The 20022-nt window shown below is 38.9% G+C and overlaps 1 protein-coding gene across 1 annotated transcript; it reads left to right on the forward strand.

The window, feature by feature from the left end:
* The first annotated feature begins 6660 nt into the window (after positions 1-6660).
* LOC107465327 (uncharacterized) lies at positions 6661-7101 on the forward strand. The gene has a single exon (XM_016084310.1). It carries the CDS (start codon positions 6661-6663, stop codon positions 7099-7101), a length of 441 nt encoding a protein of 146 aa, XP_015939796.1.
* The last annotated feature ends 12921 nt before the right edge of the window (positions 7102-20022 follow it).

Raw genomic sequence — 20022 nt, forward strand, 5'->3', positions numbered from 1 at the left:
AACAAAGAAAAACTAAGAAACAGGGGAGGGGAGAAATTAACTAAGACAGAAAGCAAATTTCTCAAACAGAAAATTAAATCAAACAAAACAAAAGTGCTCAATCAAGTGATCCTCTAATGTAATCATTGTCGATGCACAATCAATCCCCGGCAACGGCGCCATAAACTTGATCGGGGGAAAACTTGTCTCTCAACAAATCTCCATTTGGCAAGTGTACCGAATTTGTCGTTAAGTAAAAACTCACAATAGAGTGAGGTCGAATCCCACAGGGATTGATTGATCAAGCAACTTTAATTAAAGGAATGTTCTAGTTGAGCGAATCCATGAATAGAGTTGATACTTGCAGAAAATAAAATGGCGGGAAAGTAAATGACTGAAAGTAAATTACAGAATTGTAATTGGGAATGGGGGAATTGCTCATAAAAGTAAATTGCAGAAATTAAAGAGAATGGGTAAGATCAGAAATGGGGAGTTCATTGGGCTCAGGAGATGTTGCATTCTCCGGATCAATTTCATTCTCATCTCTTCCTCAATCAATGCACTCATTGATCTCCTTGGCAATCTTAAGTGATTGAACAACAATTTCTTGTGGTTCAACCTCTCAAATCTTGATCAATAGCCAATTCCATGGTCAATTGCTCATGAGAAGAGATGAAGTATGGTCACTGATTATACCACATGCATTTCCCAAATCAAGTGTTGAGAGGGTTATAGCCACATACCCATCCACACCCAATGTGGTCCAGCATGAGAAAGCATTTCTAGCTGATCTCTTCATTCCTCTTTCAAGGTTCCAAAGAGATCCAAGTTTGAATAGCTTCTTTTCCAATATAACTATCCAATTGGATGAAGATCGAAAGCTTTCAAGTAAAATCAAGAGGAAAGATAGAAGAAGAATAATGAAAACTAGTATTGATCCATCAAATTACAACAGAGCTCCCTAACCCAATGAAAGGGGTTTAGTTGTTCATAGCTCTAGAAATCAAAATCAAAGATGGAGAATACATCATAAAGCTAGAAGGTGCAGAGAAAGTAAAATACAAAGAGTAGTTCTCTTTCCTAGCTCTCCGTCCATCCCTTAAACAATTCAAAGCTACTCCTATATATACTATTCTTCTCAGCTTCTAGTTGGCTCTTTAAGTCTTGGGCCTTTGGGTCTTGAGTTTGAAGCAGTTCCTTTCTTCATTTGGGCTTGGCTTTACTTGCAGAGAGAAAGTGTGAAGTGGGTAGAGACTTTAGCTCAAGACGTCATGGGTGTTTAACATTTAGCGAAAGTATAAGTTTGAGAACGTTAGTGACAATTAACATTGTCACTAATGTTCCAATGCACCCCTTAGCCTCACGTTAAAGTCCACGTTAACTAGGTTAACGTGGCTTTTGCCAACCTTCGAGAACGTTAGTGACACTCAACATTGTCACTAATGTTCCAGTGTGCCCCTTCTTGCTTCACGTTAAAGCCCACGTTAACTAAGTTAACGTGGCTTCTAACGTGGCTACTCTTAGCCATCCCAACGTTAGTGACAATGTTGAGTGTCACTAACGTTGGCTCATCCTTCATTCCTCATCGTTAGCTTCCACGTTAACCAAGTTAACGGGGAAGTTAACGTGGCTCTTGGGGGTTGTGTGGTTGCTTCAACGTTAGTGACAATGTTGAGTGTCATTAACGTTGTCGACAATTCTTCATCTCTTACGTTAGCTCCCACGTTAACCAAGTTACCGTGGGAGTTAACGTGGTACTTTGCACCTTAGGCCAACGTTAGTGACAATGTTAAGTGTCACTAACGTTGTCGACAATTCCTCATCTCTTACGTTAGCTCCCACGTTAACCAAGTTAACGTGGTAGTTAATGTGGTACTTTGCACCTTAGGCCAACGTTAGTGACAATGTTGAGTGTCACTAACGTTGGCTTCTTTTCCCCCTTTAACGTTAGAGGCCACGTTAACTCGGTTAACGTGGCTCCTAACGTGGCCATTTGTGAGCAATTGCCAACGTTAGTGATAATGTTAAGTGTCACTAACGTTGGCTCAACTTCTCTTCTCCACGTTAGAGTTCACGTTAACTTAGTTAACGTGACTCCTTAACGTGGCATTGATGGCTTTTGAGAGTGTTATTGGCAATCACTTTTCTCCTTAGCCTTGCAAGTTACTCCCATTCTTTGCTTCATTTGTCCTGAAATTAAGCAATAAAGTGCATCAAAGTTCTAATCCAAGTCATGGGGGATGCAATATCAATTTTGTCATTAAAATCATGCAAAATCCTCATGAAATCATGTAAAATGCACAATGCATGCTTGAATCAGGATGTAAATGATTTTCTACCCAAAACTAGCTTATTTCCTAAGAAAATGCAATGAAACTACCTAAAAACAGTAACGAAAAGGTCAGTGAAAGTGGCCAAAATGCCCTGGCATCACAATTGATTAGTGACTTAGCTGAATTTACTAGGAATCACAGGCAAAAACAAAGTCGGTCAAAAGCTGTTGCAGAGGTATCTTCTAGCAAGGAGACTGCTGCTATAACTCAGAGCTTAAGTGAAATGACCAACTTACTGAAGCAGATGCAACGAAGTCAACAACAAGCTCAGCAAGTTCATCCTTCTCCACCATAGCACAGCCAACAGTTGGTTCCATAAAGAGTGTGCAGGATCTGTGCCGATTACAGTCATTATACTGATGAGTGTCCGCAACTCCAATAGGAAGACCACAATGTGGCAGCCACTCATAACTTCTATGACTGCCCTAATCTAGGGTACAATCAAGGTGGCAACTACAACCATGGATGGCATGATAACTCCAACCAAGGTTGGAGAGATAATTCCAACCAGGGTTGGAGGGAAAATCATAACAGAGGAGGCAGAGATAACAATGGAAATCAGAGGTGGAATAACAATAACTTCAGGCAGCAGAATCAGAATCAGGCCTACAGAGTACCTCATCTAAGGCAGCCTCAAGCATCTCAGCAGACCCCTCAGATCACTTACCCTATTCATCTCCTGATGATGAGTTACTATAATCTATTGATCGAAGACAGCAGGCCATGGAAAACAACCTCACTTCTACTCTAAATGGTCTGAACTCTATCTTACAAGCCCTTGTCTCACAGATTGGATCACTGAATAACTCTAACAACCAGTCCTCAAGCTCTGGTGGACTCCCCTCTCAACCATTACCCAACCCCAAGGGTGGCATCAATGCCATTACCCTGAGATCTGGAACCACACTGCAAGAGGGGAATCCAGAGGAATCAAGCCCACCAAAACACGCCCCAACTGTGGACACGGTTGAGGTAGAGGATGTTGAAAAAGAAGATGAAGCACAAGGCGTGGCTGAAGCAGAAGCAGCCCAACCAAGGAGTGCAGAACCCCAGCAAGCTGAAGCTATAAAAAATGCCACTTCTATTCCATTTCCACACCTTGCTAAGAAGCCTAGAAAGCAGATGGAACTTGATCCAAAAATGGTAGAGATTTTCAAAAAGGTTGAGGTAACTATTCCCCTTTTTGATGTCATTTAGCAAGTGCCTAAATACGTAAAGTTTCTAAAAGAGTTATGCATACATAAAGATAAAATTAATGAATTAGAAACTATTCCTTTAGGTAGTTCTATATCTACTTTAATGGGAAATATACCTGAGAAATGTAGTAACCCAGGCCCATGCATGGTTAACTGTACCATTGGAGGTGTGATATTTTCTGACTGTATGTATGATTTAGGAGCATGCGTGAGTATTATGCCCTTGTCTATATATAATGCTTTAAGGCTCCCTCCCTTAAAAAGGTCGGCAGCTCGTTTTGTGTTAGCAGATAAGAGCATTATCACAGTGGTTGCAATTGCTGAAAATGTATTAGTGAGCATTAAGGGGCTCACGTTTCCCATTGATTTTTATATCCTGGAGATGCCCCAAAATGACTCAGGGAGACCTTCGTCAATCCTGTTTGGTAGACCATTTTTGAAGACTTCAAAATTCAAGCTAGATGCCTTTTCGGGTACCTATTCCTTTGAGGTAGATGGCAGAACAGTGAGCTTCAATCTAGATGAAGCTATGAAGCATCCCCCAGAAAATCACTCCATATTCCAATGTGACATCATTGATGAGATTATAGCTGCAACTCACCAAGAAGAAATGGAAAAAAGTCACATGGAGCAAGATCCAAGTGTGGGGACACCCTCTGAACATACTGAAGATTCATTACCATTTTCACCAGCCCCAGATAATCCAGAACCAAACCATGAGCGGAAAATGGAATTAAAGCCCCTTCCTCCACACCTCAAGTATGCATACCTTGAGGACAAGCAGAAGTTTTCAGTTATCATTGCAAGGAAGCTCACTTCCCAACAAGAAGAACAACTGCTTAGTGTATTAAGGACGCATAAGAAAGCAATTGGATGGAGCTTGGTGGATATAGTAGGCATCAGCCCTCAAGTTTGTGAACATAGAATATTCTTAAAAGAAGGAGCAAAGCCTGTCCGTCAACCTCATAGAAGACTGAATCCCACCATCTTAGAAGTTGTCAAGAAGGAAGTTACCAGACTACTTGAGGCAGATATCATTTACCCCATTTCAGATAGCGAATGGGTCAGGCCAGTACAAGTGGTGCCCAAGAAGTCTGGAGTCACAATAATAAGGAATGAGCAAGGAGAACTTCTGACAACCAGAGTGCAGAACGTATGGAGAGTTTGCATTGACTACAAGCGTCTCAACCAAGCCACTCACAAGGATCATTATCCCTTGCCATTCATTGATCAGATGCTTGATCGCCTGTCAGGTAAATCTCACTACTATTTTCTAGACGGTTATACAGGTTATTTTCAAATCTATATAGCTCCTGAAGATCAGGAAAAGACTACTTTTACATGTCCTTTTGGGACTTATGCTTATAAAAGAATGCCCTTTGGCTTGTGCAATGCACCAGCTACTTTCCAAAGGTGTATGATGAGTCTTTTCTCTTATCTCATTGAGACTTGTATGGAAGTTTTTATGGATGACTTTAGCGTTTATGGTGATTCATTTACCCTTTGCTTGGATAGTTTATCTAAAGTATTGGACAGGTGTGTTAGTTCAAACCTTGTTTTAAATTTTGAAAAGTGTCATTTTATGGTAAAACAAGGTATTGTTCTAGGACATGTTGTTTCTGATACTGGTATCTCTGTAGACCCAGCAAAGGTGGATGTTATTTCTAGTTTACCTTACCCCTCCTCTGTGAGGGAAGTCCGTTCGTTCCTTGGCCATGCATGTTTTTACAGGAGATTCATTAAGGACTTCAGTAAGGTAGCACTACCCTTATCCAGACTACTGCAGAAAGACATTGAGTTCGAGTTCAGTGAAGATTGCAAACAAGCGTTTGATAAGCCAAAGACTGCCTTGACTCAAGCTCTGATTATGAGGGGACCAGACTGGAGTCAACCATTTGAAATCATGTGTGACGCCTCCAATCATGCGTAGGAGCAGCACTGGCTCAATATGAAGGTAACAACCTTTTTGTAATTGCTTATGCATCTAAGACTTTAGACGCTACTCAATCTAATTACACTACTACTGAAAAAGAGCTTCTAGCTATTATTTTTGCTCTGGATAAATTCTGAGCCTATTTACTTGGTACTAAGGTAGTGGTGTACTCAGACCATGCAGCTCTAAAATATTTATTAGCTAAAAAGGAGTCTAAACCAAGGCTAATACGTTGGATTCTACTGCTGCAAGAATTTGATCTGGAAATTAAAGATAGGAGTGGTAACCAGAATTTGGTGGCTGACCACTTGAGTCGCCTTGAGCACATTAAAGATAACTCCATTCCTATTAATGATAATTTCCCATTTGATAGCTTACAGACAGTATCTGATGTAGCCCTTCGGTATGCACCTGTAGCTAATTATCTAGTTAGCCATACTTTTCCTCCTGATTTCACTAAGCATCAGAGAGACAAGCTGAAAAGCGAGTCCAAATACTATGTATGGGATGACCCATATCTATGGAGATGTGGTGCTGACCAGGTAATTAGAGGGTGTGTACCTCAATCAGAATTCCAGTCCATTTTAGAGGCCTGCCACTCATCTGAGAGTGGAGGACATTTTGGCCCTCAACGAGCTGCTAGAAAAGTTTTAGACTGTGGATTCTGGTGGCCTACTCTTTTTAAAGATGCTGCTAATCTTTGTAAATCTTGTCCTCCATGCCAAAGGTTTGGTAATATATCCCAGAGGGATGAAATGCCTCAACAAATTATGCTTTTCTGTGAAATTTTTTATGTTTGGGGCATTGACTTCATGGGTCCATTTCCAAATTCTAATGGCCCCACCTTTATATACTGTTAGCTGTAGATTATGTTTCTAAATGGGTGGAAGCAATTTCTACCCATACTGATGATGCTAACACCGTTGTTTTCTTTGTTAGAAATCATATTATTTGTCGCTTCGGATCACCACGAGAAATCGTGAGCGATCAAGGCACTCACTTTTGTAACAAGAGACTAACAGGTTTACTGAAGAGGCACAGGATCATTCATAAAGTATCAACTACCTATCACCCTCAGACTAATGGGCAAGCAGAGGTGTCTAACAGAGAGATAAAGCGCATACTGCAAAAGGTAGTCAAGCCTCATAGGAAGGACTGAAGCACCAAGCTCCAAGACGCGCTTTGGGCATATCAGACAGCATACAAGACACCGATTGGGATGAGTCCTTTCCGCTTGGTTTATGGAAAGGCTTGTCACCTCCCAGTTGAGTTGGAGCACAAAGCCTTTTGGGCTGTAAAAGAATGCAACATGGACTATGAGAGAGCCGGAGCTGAATGGAAGTTGCAACTGCAAGAATTAGAGAATCTTCGCCTAGAAACTTATGAAAATTCCAGGCTGTATAAAGAGAAAGTGAAGGCTGTGCATGACAAGAGCATTAAGAGAAGAGAATTCCAACCTAGAGACTTAGTCCTACTTTACAACTCCAGAATGCGGCTCATGCCAGGCAAGCTGAGATCCAGATGGGATGGTCCGTATCAAGTAGAGAAGGTGGGACCATACGGAGTTTTTTACTTGAGCCATCCTTCAAGCTCTGAACTTATCAAAGTCAATGGACATCGCTTGAAGCTATTCCATGGCGAAAAGATGACGAAAAACTAGGAACTAGAGATCTTCCTCTTGGAAGATCCACCCACAGCAGATGACTGAGCTAGTGGAGCGTCCAACTTAAGGACATTAAAGCAAAGTGCTGGGTGGGAGACAACCCACCATGGTATGATCGTTCCTCCTCCTCTCCTTATCTTCCCTTGTTAATCCCTCTTCTCAGTACTAATGCCTATCTTTTGTATCTCATCCACATACTATATACTACATTTTTATAAAAAAAAAGGGTGTTAAGGCATGCGACGCTCCAGCGTCGCTGACGCGTTCGCGTCACAGTGCCTTCGCATCATTAGAGAAAAGAAACAGAGAGTTGCGCAAGAATGTGGCTGGAGGTGTGCCTTTGGCACAATTTGACCCACGCAACCGCGTGAATGACGCAATTGCGTCATTAGTCAAATGGCCTCCCCACGCGTCCGCGTCACCCACGCGAACATGTGGCTCTGCAATTCGACGTAAAAGGGTGTATGGCAGTGAGTTGCACTAGAGCTGGGCTGCACTTGTGCTAGTCGCACAAGCCCTGCCCCACATGTCTGCACCATTTTCTCAAGATGACCAGTCACGTGATCGCTTCAACCAAGCGACTGCATCACCCTGAAATTTGGCAAAAACATTTTTCAAACAGAGAGTTGTGTGAGCGCGAAGCTGCCCTCGCGCCCTAAAAGCAAATCATTTCACGCGTCTGTGTCACCGACACATCCGCGTTATTTCCTTCAAGGGCACTCCACGCGACCGCGTGCACCACGCGCCCGCGTCGCTTGCGCCGCCCAACTCATTTAAATATGCCAGATTGTCTTTTCTTTTCCCACCTCAACCCTATTTTTCCCCATTCTTCCTTCTCCTTTCTTCCTCCAGTCTCCTCCCTCTTTCCTACCACCATTATCAAGGTTTTTCTTCTCTTCCTCCCTACTTTTTCATTCTTATTCTTATTTTCATGTTTTCTTTCTCTTTCTCTTCTACTTTCCTTATCCATATTTTCTTTTTCTTTTCTTCTTCCTCCTATTGGTGTTGGAGATTTATTTGGGTCATTATTTTTATATGTTGCTTGTGAATTATTTAGGACTTGTTTAACAATTATATATTATTTTTATAAGGGTTGCTTGCATGTTCTATTTATTATTTTCCATACCTTATTTAACATGCATGCTATGTGTTTGTGAAAACGCCCATATGGCATCGTGCACTACTTTTTCTACTATTCTCTATGCTTGCTTTTCGCAAAATCCTTTTTATATTTTATTAATTAAATATAATTGTTATTACAAACATATTGTTAGTTTGAATGACTTGGTAACTTGGACATTGAATGCTTGATCTATGCTACTCATGCCCTTGCCGGCATGCCAATAAACACCTAGCATTTGACTGTCTTCAAATGCACTTGTTATATTTCCGTTATTGATTTGTCACATGTAGTCATGACCATGTGTTCACATCATTATCCTTTCTTGTGCATTGATTACCACCATTCCCATTCTTTTCCTTGCTATAACCCTTGAAATATTCATGTCTTTACTCGTTTCCTTTCAGGATGGCCACCAAGAAAGGAAAGGAGAAAGCTACCCCCAAATCTACAGCAAGAAAAGGCACAAAAAGAGCATTAGTGGCAGAGCCTTCTTCAACTACAGTCAAACCCTCAACAAAAAGAATTAAAAGGATTATAAAGGTCGATGAAAAGGAAAAACCATTCCCAGCAAATGACACTGCACGATTTCCCAATCACTACTATGAGCAGATGTTCTCCATTCTGGCTGCTCGGAGTTACAATAATGAACACCTTCTTATCCTTCCACCTCGTATTGCCACATTTGTTGAGCCACAAATTGCACAAAGATATTAGGGATTCCTACAGAGACAGCCACGGCAGGTTAATCTTTCTTGGGTAGTTAAGTTCTTCTCCAATTTCCACCTACTGACCCTGCAATCTATTTACGTCCATCAGAAGCAAATCCCATTACAGAAGAGGCCATTCAGCGAGCCTTAGATCTTCTCCCTGCTCCAGAAGGACTAGACGCTTTTCAAGAAGTCGCACTCAAGCGCCAGGTGTACAAATTTGACTGGGACGTTGTTCTCAAAGTTATTGCACAACCTGGCAGCAAATGGATCTTTGGATACCATCGTTCCCGTCCTAAGGGAATCTCGGCTTCCGCACTCACCTTAGAGGCTCACGTATGGGCACAGATTATGTCCCATTACGTCTTTCCGAGCACTCATGAGTCCTCCTTCACCACAGACATGGCCGTTCTACTATGGTTCATCCTCACAGACTAGCCTCTCAATCTACCAAGACACATCTGGAACACTATGGGACACGTATAAATTGCGGGCAACCTTCCTTTCCCCGCCTTGGTCTCAGATCTTGTCTCAGTAGCCGGAGTCTCCTACAGAGCTGGAGACACCAAATCCATACTTCCACGGGATGATCAGTTCGTCCCTAACGGGAGATATCTTAGGCCACCACTTGCCACTACCAGCCAGTCCATAGAAGATGCTGCAGACATTCCACCATCTACTAGTCAGCTGCTGCATCAAATACTGAAGAGGTTGAACCGACAAGACCAGAAAGCAAAGCTCTGAGAGCGCCGCAACCACCGCCGATTCAAATACCTCAAAGAGCTACTCACAGGCAACCACAGACCTGACGAGGATCCAGGCACTCCGAACTCCACTTCCTTTACCAGCACAGGGAGCCATGACGGTCCTGACTGTGGAGATACTACCACCAGCCCACCCTTGTTCCTGACAGATGGCACCGAGGACGGTGCAAAGTCTTAAGTGTGGGGAGGTCGATTAGTACCTAACTTTCGGAGGTAATTCTTTCCCCCTAACACCAACTTTTTTTTCTTTAGAATAGGATAGATTGCATATTAGTAGGTTAATTGCATGCATGTTCTACCTGATTGAAAAGACAATAACTTTCTTTTAAGACCATATATTTTTCGAAAATTTCACTAATTTAAATCAAACATTTATGTTAAATTTTTTTGAAGTTGAAATTGGAATAGGATTTTTGAGCTAAAAGAACACACAACCCGTGAGACTTTGAGCCTAAATACATGGTTACACTATTTAACCATAAACATTTTTTTTCTCATGTGTTTACTTTTCTATGATTGTTATCTGAATTTTGTTTTATCCTATATGTCCAATGTTAATGTGTTATGTGCATGCATATGATTGAGGCCATTGTTTGTTTAGCTCACGTATCCCAAATAAGCCAACCCTTTTAATTACCTTTGTTAACCACTTTGAGCCGTTTTTAGTCCCATTCATTCTATATTTTACCACATTACTAGCCTTAAGCAGAAAACAATTGAAAATTCTAATTGAATCTTTGGTTAGCTTAAGATAGAATTTGTCTGTTAACTGAGTATGGGAAAATTGTGGGAATAAAGGGTAGTAGAAAATATGTCATAATAGAATAAAGGGAATTTGGGTACCTATTCATGTGAAACCATAAAAGAAAGATTACAAATCTATGTGCATTGATAAGCTATACAAAAAAAATAAAAAATAAAAAAATAAAAAATTTCTTTATTTTAGTGAATAAGGGGACAAAATCACCCCAATGATAAGTTAGAGTTTAATAATCAATGCACATGTGATATAAAATTAAAATAAAGGTTGATGCATGAGTATGGAATGTGAAAAGGAGATTTTGGGTAGCTAAGATGAATGTTGGAATTATATAGAATACATGTATGTTAGGTGGGAGCTTAGGTTAATTAAGGATTCAATGTATAAGCTCACTTAGCCATATGTGTACCCTCACCCTTACCTTAGCCCCATTACAACCATGAAAAGATCTCATGATGTTTGGATTGGCACTTTAAAATTGTTGATTGATTAGGTGAAAAACCAAATTTTTGAAAGCATGATTAGAGAAGGATAGAGTGATTACCCCATGTACTAGAGATGATTAAAGTGCACATGCACCAATAGTAAGGGTTCAATGCTCAATCCTGTACTCCCTGCTTTCACGAGATATCTTCTTACAAATTTATTTGCTTTTACAATATGAACTGAATTAGTAAAATCTGCCCCATGTTTTGTCTTAGAGAACTTATCTATTTTTTTAATCATATAGACAAAATCATATAGTTGCATTCATATGTATATAGGTTGCATTGCATTACATGAGTCTTACATGTTCCTATTCATTCATATTTATCTCCTTCAATTTAGAATGAGGACATACTAATGTTTAAGTATGGGGAAGTTGATAAACCGCTATTTTATGATTCATATTGTATTTAATTGTGTGGTTTTATCAAGTCTTCACCCACTTATTCATATGATTTGCATGTATTTACAATTCCTTCCTAAAAATATTCTATGATTGATAACTTGTTTCCTAAAGACCTTTTAGTGGTATATTTTTTATCTTCCTTCGTACCATTCGATGCCGTGATCTGTGTGTTAAGTGTTTCAGGCTTCATAGGGCAGGAATGGCATAAGGAATGAAGAGGAAGCATGCAAAAGTGGAAGGAATACAAGGAATTGAGGAGATGACCAGCGAGAAGTCACGCGGTCGCGTGGCTCACACGATCGCGCGAAATGGAAGAAATCATAGTGATGCGCTCGCGTGCCTGACGCGACCGCGCAAATTGGAAGCTACGTGAACGACGCGAATGCGTGGACGACGCGCACGCGTGGTACGAGAAACGCTGAGTGACGTGAACGCGTGGACGACGCGGCCGCGCGACGTGCGCGATCTGCAGAATTTTAGAAGTCGCTGGCACAGATTCTGGGCCGCATTTCAACCTAGTTTTTGGCCCAGAAACACAGATTAGAGCCAGGGAACATGCAGAGACAAAAGAACAATTCATTCCGCATAATTTCAAGTTTTTTAGATCTGAATTTACTCCTCCCCTAGGTTTCTCACTTGAACATTCATAAATTAGGATTTTGAAGAATTTTGGCTTTAGCTTTTGAGAAGAGTCTACCTCCGGTACTAGTCATTATAGTTTCTTATTTTATTTTTCATTTACTCTTCCATATTCTTAATTTATCCAGAGTTGACATTGGATTATTTTTCATAGTTTATTAATACAAGACTATTTTTACTTTTAATTAATCTCTTTTATTATTATTTATTATGTCTTCTTCTACTTCCCCTTTTGATTTTGTGATGTCTACATTTATAATGATGGAGTAGTCCCTCAACTTGATTGGGAGTGGATTAAAATGAGAACCTTGAGTTTGAATACTCAAGAGTTCAATTGTAATTAGTTCATTATTGGTTGGCTTGTTAGTCACTAACTCTAATCCTTCCCAAGGGAGAGGATTAGGACTTGTGAATAGGAGTTGACTTTTAATTTGACTTTCCTTCATTCATTGAGGGTTAACTAAATGAAAACAATGATTAATTATTAATTGCTTTTGACAAAATTCTGACAAGGATAGAACTTCCACTTAATCTTCTCCCGGTCAAGAATTTATTTAATTCATATAAATTCTCTACTTTAATTTTCTGTTCATCGAACTCAAAACCCATTTTAAAAATCTCTGATTAATAAAATAGCACATCTTCCTGCAACTCGTTGGGAGATGATCTGGGACTCATACTCCCAGTATTTTATTTTTGAAATTTGTGACAACCCTTTTTCTAAATTGACGAGTGAATTTTTGCCGGTTAAGAACTGTACTCGCAACGCCATTTCTCTAATTAATTCTTAATCTGCTAATTTCTGCTCACGTTAGTCTACAACATCAGATAAAAAAATGGATCAAGTGTTCTGAATATCTCCATCTTTATTTATTTTGTCTTTAGTTCTGTCACTTTTAGAAATTTTTGGATAAATTTATTTTTTCCTTTTTTTAGTTTATTTGCACTTAATGTCAGTTTTGTATATATCTTAGGATTTTAATCTGGTTTAGTTGCACTTTCTCTTGTGATTTGGTCTGTAAACATTCTTTTATCTTTCATTGTGTATGGATAAATATGGATGAATATGGATAACAGGACTTAGGTCTTTTATCAAAAGGAAAACTTTGATAGAGAATAAAAATATATTTTGGGTTTATTAAAATTTTTAAGAATTGGATACATATTCATGCCTTAAATACCTAAGCCATATGCATTAATCTTTTGTGTATATATGATGTTTCTCAAATATAAAAAAAGAGAAAAAAAGAAAAAAATGAAAAAAGACAAAAATAAAAAAGGGGATGAATGTTACCCCATAAGAAAAGTTAAGAAATAAATGCATATGTAATGTGAATTGAGAAAATGCATGATTATGTGAAAAGTGAATAATGAGTAGTTAGGTTTGCATTAGAATTGAATAGGTTATTATAGGTTAGGTGGGAGTTTCAGCTAATCAAAGGTTCGAATTTCTAGTCCACTTAACCAATTACATCCTTACCTTGTCTCTAGCTCCGTTACAACCCTCTAAAGTCCTCTTGATAATTGTATGCATGCATTGAATTATTTAAGAACTCAATTGAATAATGGGATTGAATTGCTTGATGTTGCATCTTTGCCCGCTTTGCCTTTTTGCATCTTGAAAATTATTTGATTCTAATCAACCCTATGTGAATAATAGGTAGAAGTAGATAGTTGTACATAATAAGCATAAATGGATTGCATATATATCTTGGTAGACTTCCTTCATCCTCGTGATTATTATTATAGCATGAGGACATGCTAGTGTTTAAGTGTGAAAAAATTGATAAATTTCATTTTATTGTTATAAATTGTATTGAAAAGTATAGAGTTTATAAACCAAATTATACAATTTTTAGCTTAATTCGTGGAGTTTTTTATTTATTGCTTCCAATAAACTCATGAGTGAAAAATATGCTTTATATGCTCTTAATTATTGATTTTTAATTTCTTTTTATGTCATTCGATGCCGTAATCAATTTTGTTTAAATATTTCAAGGTTAAGGTGCTTCAATGGCTTCAAAGGATAAAAAAGAATGGAGTGAAGAAGCGAATTCAGGAAGCAACTTGGATTGGAGTTTGTTGAAGTCTCGTGTAGGTGAAAATATCTCGCATGAGCGAGTTTCTAGATTGGGTGAGCATTCCTCACGTGGGCGAGTTTCTTGCTTGAGCGAAAAAATTTCGTGTGCGCAAAAATCCTTCACGTGCTTGGTTTAGTGAAATATGTGCATCTTTGTTTTAGGCTTCCAAAAGATCCCAAATTGCTATATTCTAATGTATTTTGAGTGCCAAAGGAGTGGAGGAGGAACACACACATACACTTAGATTTTACATTTTTTCTTAGATTTTAGAAGGATTAACTTCTCTCTAGAATGCCTTAGGTTTTACTTTATTTTCTCATTAGTTTTAAGTTTTAGTCTTATTTAATTATAGTCTTGATACTTGAATTTATATTCTTGCACCCTAATTCTCTTAAAATTTAGTGGTAGTTAACTTGTTTTGTTTTCTTAGTTTATGAATATTGAACCTTTGAATATTGAATTTCCATTAATGCAATTTAATGTTTTTATGTTTATTGTTGCTTAATTGAGTTGTTATTATTGTTTTCTTAGAATTGGTAGTTATAGATTTTATTATTCATATAATTTACCATGTTTTTTCTTTTATGCATGTCAAGTGTTTGATAAAATACTTCTTTACTTATGAGTAGTTTTTCATACTCTTGGCTTGGAATTGAATACTTATGTGACCTTGAGTCATTGATGTCCAATACTCATTGATAATTTAGAGTTGTGAGTTGATTTTCACAAATAAGGTACAACTAGAACAAGTAGCACGTAATCAGGTAACATAGCATATATGATATAGAAATCCAAAACAAATAGACAAACCCAAACAATTCAAACATATGCAAATGATGTATGCCTGCCCTATGGCTGATGATATCATCTGTCGGTTATATAGCCAACCCGACATGTCCTGGTAGCTAACCATTGGACAGAAACACCCCTTGCGGAGCAAGTAGGTTTGAGCTACAACCCCCTTGCTACTACCCGCTCAACCCAGAGCCAGTGGAACAACCACTATTGCGGCTACTACCCAAGCGGGTGTTTAAAAGCTCAACCTGTAGCGAGTGGATTCACCACTACTGCTGCTACTACCCAGGCGTCACAATCTCTGACCTGGAGCAAGTGGGACGAACCACAACCCTTGCTACTGCCCAGGTATCTTAAGCATTAACCCGGAGCAAGCGGGACGAACCACAACCCTTGCTACTGCCCAGGTATCTCCAACATATATTCATTCAATCTCAATTCATATTATCAATCCTCATTGTTATCAAATCTCAAACATAAAAACTGGAGCAAGTGGGACGAACCCCAACCCTTACTACTACCCAGGTATCAAAGTCATATTCATTCAAAACTCCATAATTAACTCATTTATCGTAAACATCCTTTTCCGTCTCATACCCGGAGCAAGTGGACAACGCCACTGCCTACTACCCAGGGTTACAAATCACATTTCAACATTTTCCATTATTATCCATTTAACACATTCATTCATTAATCATATATGCATTTATACTCAGCCAAAATCAATAATGGCTTTGCCGTGACCCGGCAATAACTCAGCCATCCGGCTCATGGTTCAATAAAGAACCAGCCATTTATCAATAAATATAGCCTTTCGGCTCATGGCATACACGGTACTTCTACCGTCATCCTCCATATCTCATATAATCATCGTTGAACATCATTGATCATAACTTTTTCCCTTGCTTCACTTGCAAGTTACCACATTCCCTAGCTCCTTTCTCATCACTAGGCATATCATAATGATTTAATACATAAGGGGTGAGATCGGAGGCTTAAAAGTATGAGATTTGGCTTTTAAAACTCAATTATCAACTTTGGCAGGAAAACAGGGCCACGCGTACGTGCACTCCTAGCGCACGCGTGGATGGCCACAAAACTCATCGACACGTATATGTCATACACGCTAACGTGTGGATTGAAAAATACCCAAGCGACGCGCACGCGTCCACCACGCGAACGCGTGGGTGCTCTCGTGCCCAAGGCACAAAACAGGCACAGTTCAGGCACAACCCTCTAGAAAATGGCTGGGTATTGAGTGCAGCACATTGGCGCGCCCACGCACACCACGCGCACCCGTGGATGGCGTTTTCTGAAAGAACGGCGCGTACGCGCCAAGTGCGCCTACGCGCGAGGGGCCATTCTGCTAAAAATTTTCTAAGTTTAAAGCTATAGAATTCACAGATTCAACCCCCCAATCTACCAACGGACATAACTTTCTCATTTTAAATCATTTTTCACCCGCTCTTCAAACGGCATGGACATCCCGGATCCAATTTCATTTCTAAATAGATTTGGCACAAAACAGAGATCCGTAGTCCAAGTTATGTCCCGTCAAAGTATGCCCAAAAACCATGTTTTTCATACAAAACCACAAAGTGCCATTTTCAAAACAAGCCATTTTCAACTTTTTTCAAAATCAACCAAACATGCCAATTTCAACCCTTTTTGAAACCAATCAAAATATACCAAAATCAACATCAAGCCTCCTCAACTCATACATTAACACTTTACCACGATTCACAAAACCACCATATAACCAATTTTACCCATTTCAAACAAATGGCTAAATTACAAACATATCAACATGTCATACACCCTTGCTCATCCCAATTTCCAAAAATACTATTTCCAATCAACCATCATTATACATAATCAATATCATACTCACTATCACGTGGTTTCACCCCCAAATCAACCTTAATCATTCCTCAAGCATATATCACAACATACATATCTCTCATGCATTATCATACTATCAAGGCATCAATAGTCATACTCACATATATGACCACATAATATATCTCAACCAAAATCAAACATACATCATCTATACAATTTCACCCAAAATTACCAATTTCCACACTTCAACTCCTCAAACCTCATTATTCAATAACCAACCCAATCATTCATATATTCATTATCTGAAATTCATCCAATCACTTGTGTCATCATACAATGCACACAACAACTTATCTTCCTTACCTCTTTCCGGCCTCCGGCCTAAAATTTACGGCCTCCGGCCCAATTTCACAATTTAAATGCATAAACCAAAAATTAATACTCATTACTCAATACATCAAATTTTCAATACACCAAGCATACAAGGCCACACAATTCTCAACCCAATCATCAATTCACATTACATACCAACTATGCATATTAGCACCAACCATTTACACAATCCAAACTTAATCCTAGGGGGCATCTAGCCTAGGAATTCTCATCACACCACACGGTACATAAATGAAACTTAAATCGTACCTGTAACAACCACCCCTTCTAGAAACAAAATTAAACTTCGAAGTTTGAAAATCGGTTAGGAGATAAGATTAGAATTTTGGATAGGAACCTAGTAACCACCCTCAGTTTGAAATTTAAAATGTCCCAACCACCCCACCCCCAAACGTATATAAATAGGGGAGCACCCATAGGTAGAAAGTCACTCCTCTCAAACACTAATCCTCTCCCTTCTCTCTCTACAAAGAAATAATATTCTGTGGGCAAACATAAGAGGCAAGCTCGAAGAAGCGTTAAGAAAAAGTGTAGGAAATTATGCCTTTCTTACTTATGTTGGCATGTAGTATGTTCTGTTTTATTTTCTTCCATCCATGCATGGCTATCATCTTTCATGTATTTTATGGCATGAATTATTCTTTGCTTATCTCTCATCTACACTGAGCATGATTATCTATTATGTCAATTATACCCTCTTGAATTTATTAATATGTATCCCATGTCTTTTCTATGTGCATTTACATGACCTTTTAATTACCATTCATTCCTTTCATATTGAGAGTACATGTCCCTTTAAAATGTTTTATTAAATTATTTAACATTCCCTAATTTTACTATGTGCCCTTACATAACCTTTGATACCGTTACATCATTATTATTCCTTTAATGTTGAGAGTACATGCTCCTTTTTGTGTCTTGTTCAAAGAACCCTATTTTATTATATGCAACTAAATGACCCCTTATATTATTATGTTATTATTGCTCTTTTATTTTAAAGATCAAAGGGTACATGCTTCTTATAATATCTAATCCAAGTATTTCAAATACCCACTTTCTTACAATATGCACTTGGATTATGTTTTGTACATTATATCATTAATATCTTCTTAGGGTCAAGAGTACATGTTTCTTTATAATTGTTTTATTCAGCTAATTAATATCCCTCATTTTATTACATGAAACTATATTGACTTTTATACCATTAGATTAATATTAATATTTCCATGAGTTAAAAAGAGTACATGCTTTCTTAAATATTTTATTCAAACATCTAATATATCCTATTCTACTATGTGCATATCATTATGTCATTATTACTCCTTTAAAGTCAAGGATACATAATTTCTTTAATATTTTGTGCAATTATTTAAAATGTCCTATTTTCTGCACTTTGATATGACCTCTTTCAATCCATGCTATTATATCACCAAGATCTTTTAATTAGAAAATCTATACACATGCTAGAGTCTCGTGATTTTCATATATCCCTTTATTATCACAATTGTTACTTTTCTTCCATGATATCTTCTTATATGATTTTTCTCTCGTGTATGTTTAAACAACCTAATTGTAAATTGAACTGAGGGAATGATCCTTCGGTAAGGGAAGGAGACTCCCAAAGACAAGATAATCGAGATGATCCTTCGGTAAGGGAAGGTGATCGAATCGAGATGATCCTTCGGTAAGGGAAGGTGATCGGCAAACTTTTGGAAACCTTCGGTAAGGGAAGGAAACTCCCATCAATGTTATATAATAAGATATCTTTGTTGATATAACTCTTTTCTTGTGTATGTCTAAATAACCTTGATTGTAAATTGAACTGAGGGAGTGATCCTTCGGTAAGGGAAGGTGACCCCCAAAGACAAGATATCGAGATGATCCCTCGGTAAGGGAGGGTGATCGATCGAGATGATCCTTCGGTAAGGGAAGGTGATCGCCAAGACACTCGAGATAAGAACCTTCGGTAAGGGAAGGGGACTCTCATTTATACCGGTTTGAGCTCAATACCTTCCATAAAAGTTAAAAGTTAAGAAAGCATGAATGAAAGTTTGATGTTTATGTTTTTTTTTCTTTAGATTTAATGATGATTATGTTGATGTTACTTAAGATGTTATCCTTCTATCTCTTTCTTTTTGCACACATGTTTTACAAGAAAGATACATATTACATGCCATGTTATACGCTTGTTTTTTTTTAAATCCCGCACGTGGGCTGGAGATGGATATGCAGGTGTTGCATAGCACTCCTACTGAGACGCTAGGTTCTCACTCCCTTTCTTTTCCCATACTGTCTCTGGAGGAACATGGCACAGCGGATAGAGACGACGCAGTGCCCCCCGAGGGTAACTTCTGAGTATGACCCCTCGAAGCACGCGTGGGTAGTTGCGACCACTACTACCGTGCTCCATACTATCTATTTAGGTCGAGAACCCGTGGAAGAAGGACCCCAACTGCCCATCGTAACCTTCCTAGATAGGAATGCTTCGACATCTGGAAAGCGGTCACCTAAGGTGGTACACCTCGAGTCCGACTCCGAGGCCGAGGGAGAGGAGTCCGACAACCCTGGCCAGAAGGAAGACACCATGGAGGAGGATCCAGAGGAGGAGTTGAACCCTTACGGAAGTCCAAAGGTGGAATACGTGCCCTATTTCCCCACTTTGGCACCCCGTCGAGTTTTTATTCACCCCACGCAGCGGAACTGGGTCTTCACTGTGCGAAAGGGGGTTGGAGGGAGACCCCTGGTACCTCGATTCGTGAATAACTGAAGACTCCTGATCAAGGATAGGATAGGACGCAAGTATGGGAGCCTCTTCGACGAGATTAGTTTAGGACGTAGTTAGTTTCTTTCCTATTTTAGTTTCCTATAAGTATTTTTATTTTGAAACGTACTCATGGTTAAGATGTCTTTAAAAAAATTCCA

This window comes from Arachis duranensis, chromosome 9 (genome assembly GCF_000817695.3).
Source record: "Arachis duranensis cultivar V14167 chromosome 9, aradu.V14167.gnm2.J7QH, whole genome shotgun sequence".
Classification (NCBI taxonomy): domain Eukaryota; kingdom Viridiplantae; phylum Streptophyta; class Magnoliopsida; order Fabales; family Fabaceae; genus Arachis; species Arachis duranensis.

Excerpts from the sequence above, each read along its gene's own strand:
- LOC107465327 (XM_016084310.1), top strand. The coding sequence starts at position 6,661 with ATGAGTCCTTTCCGCTTGGTTTATGGAAAGGCTTGTCACCTCCCAGTT.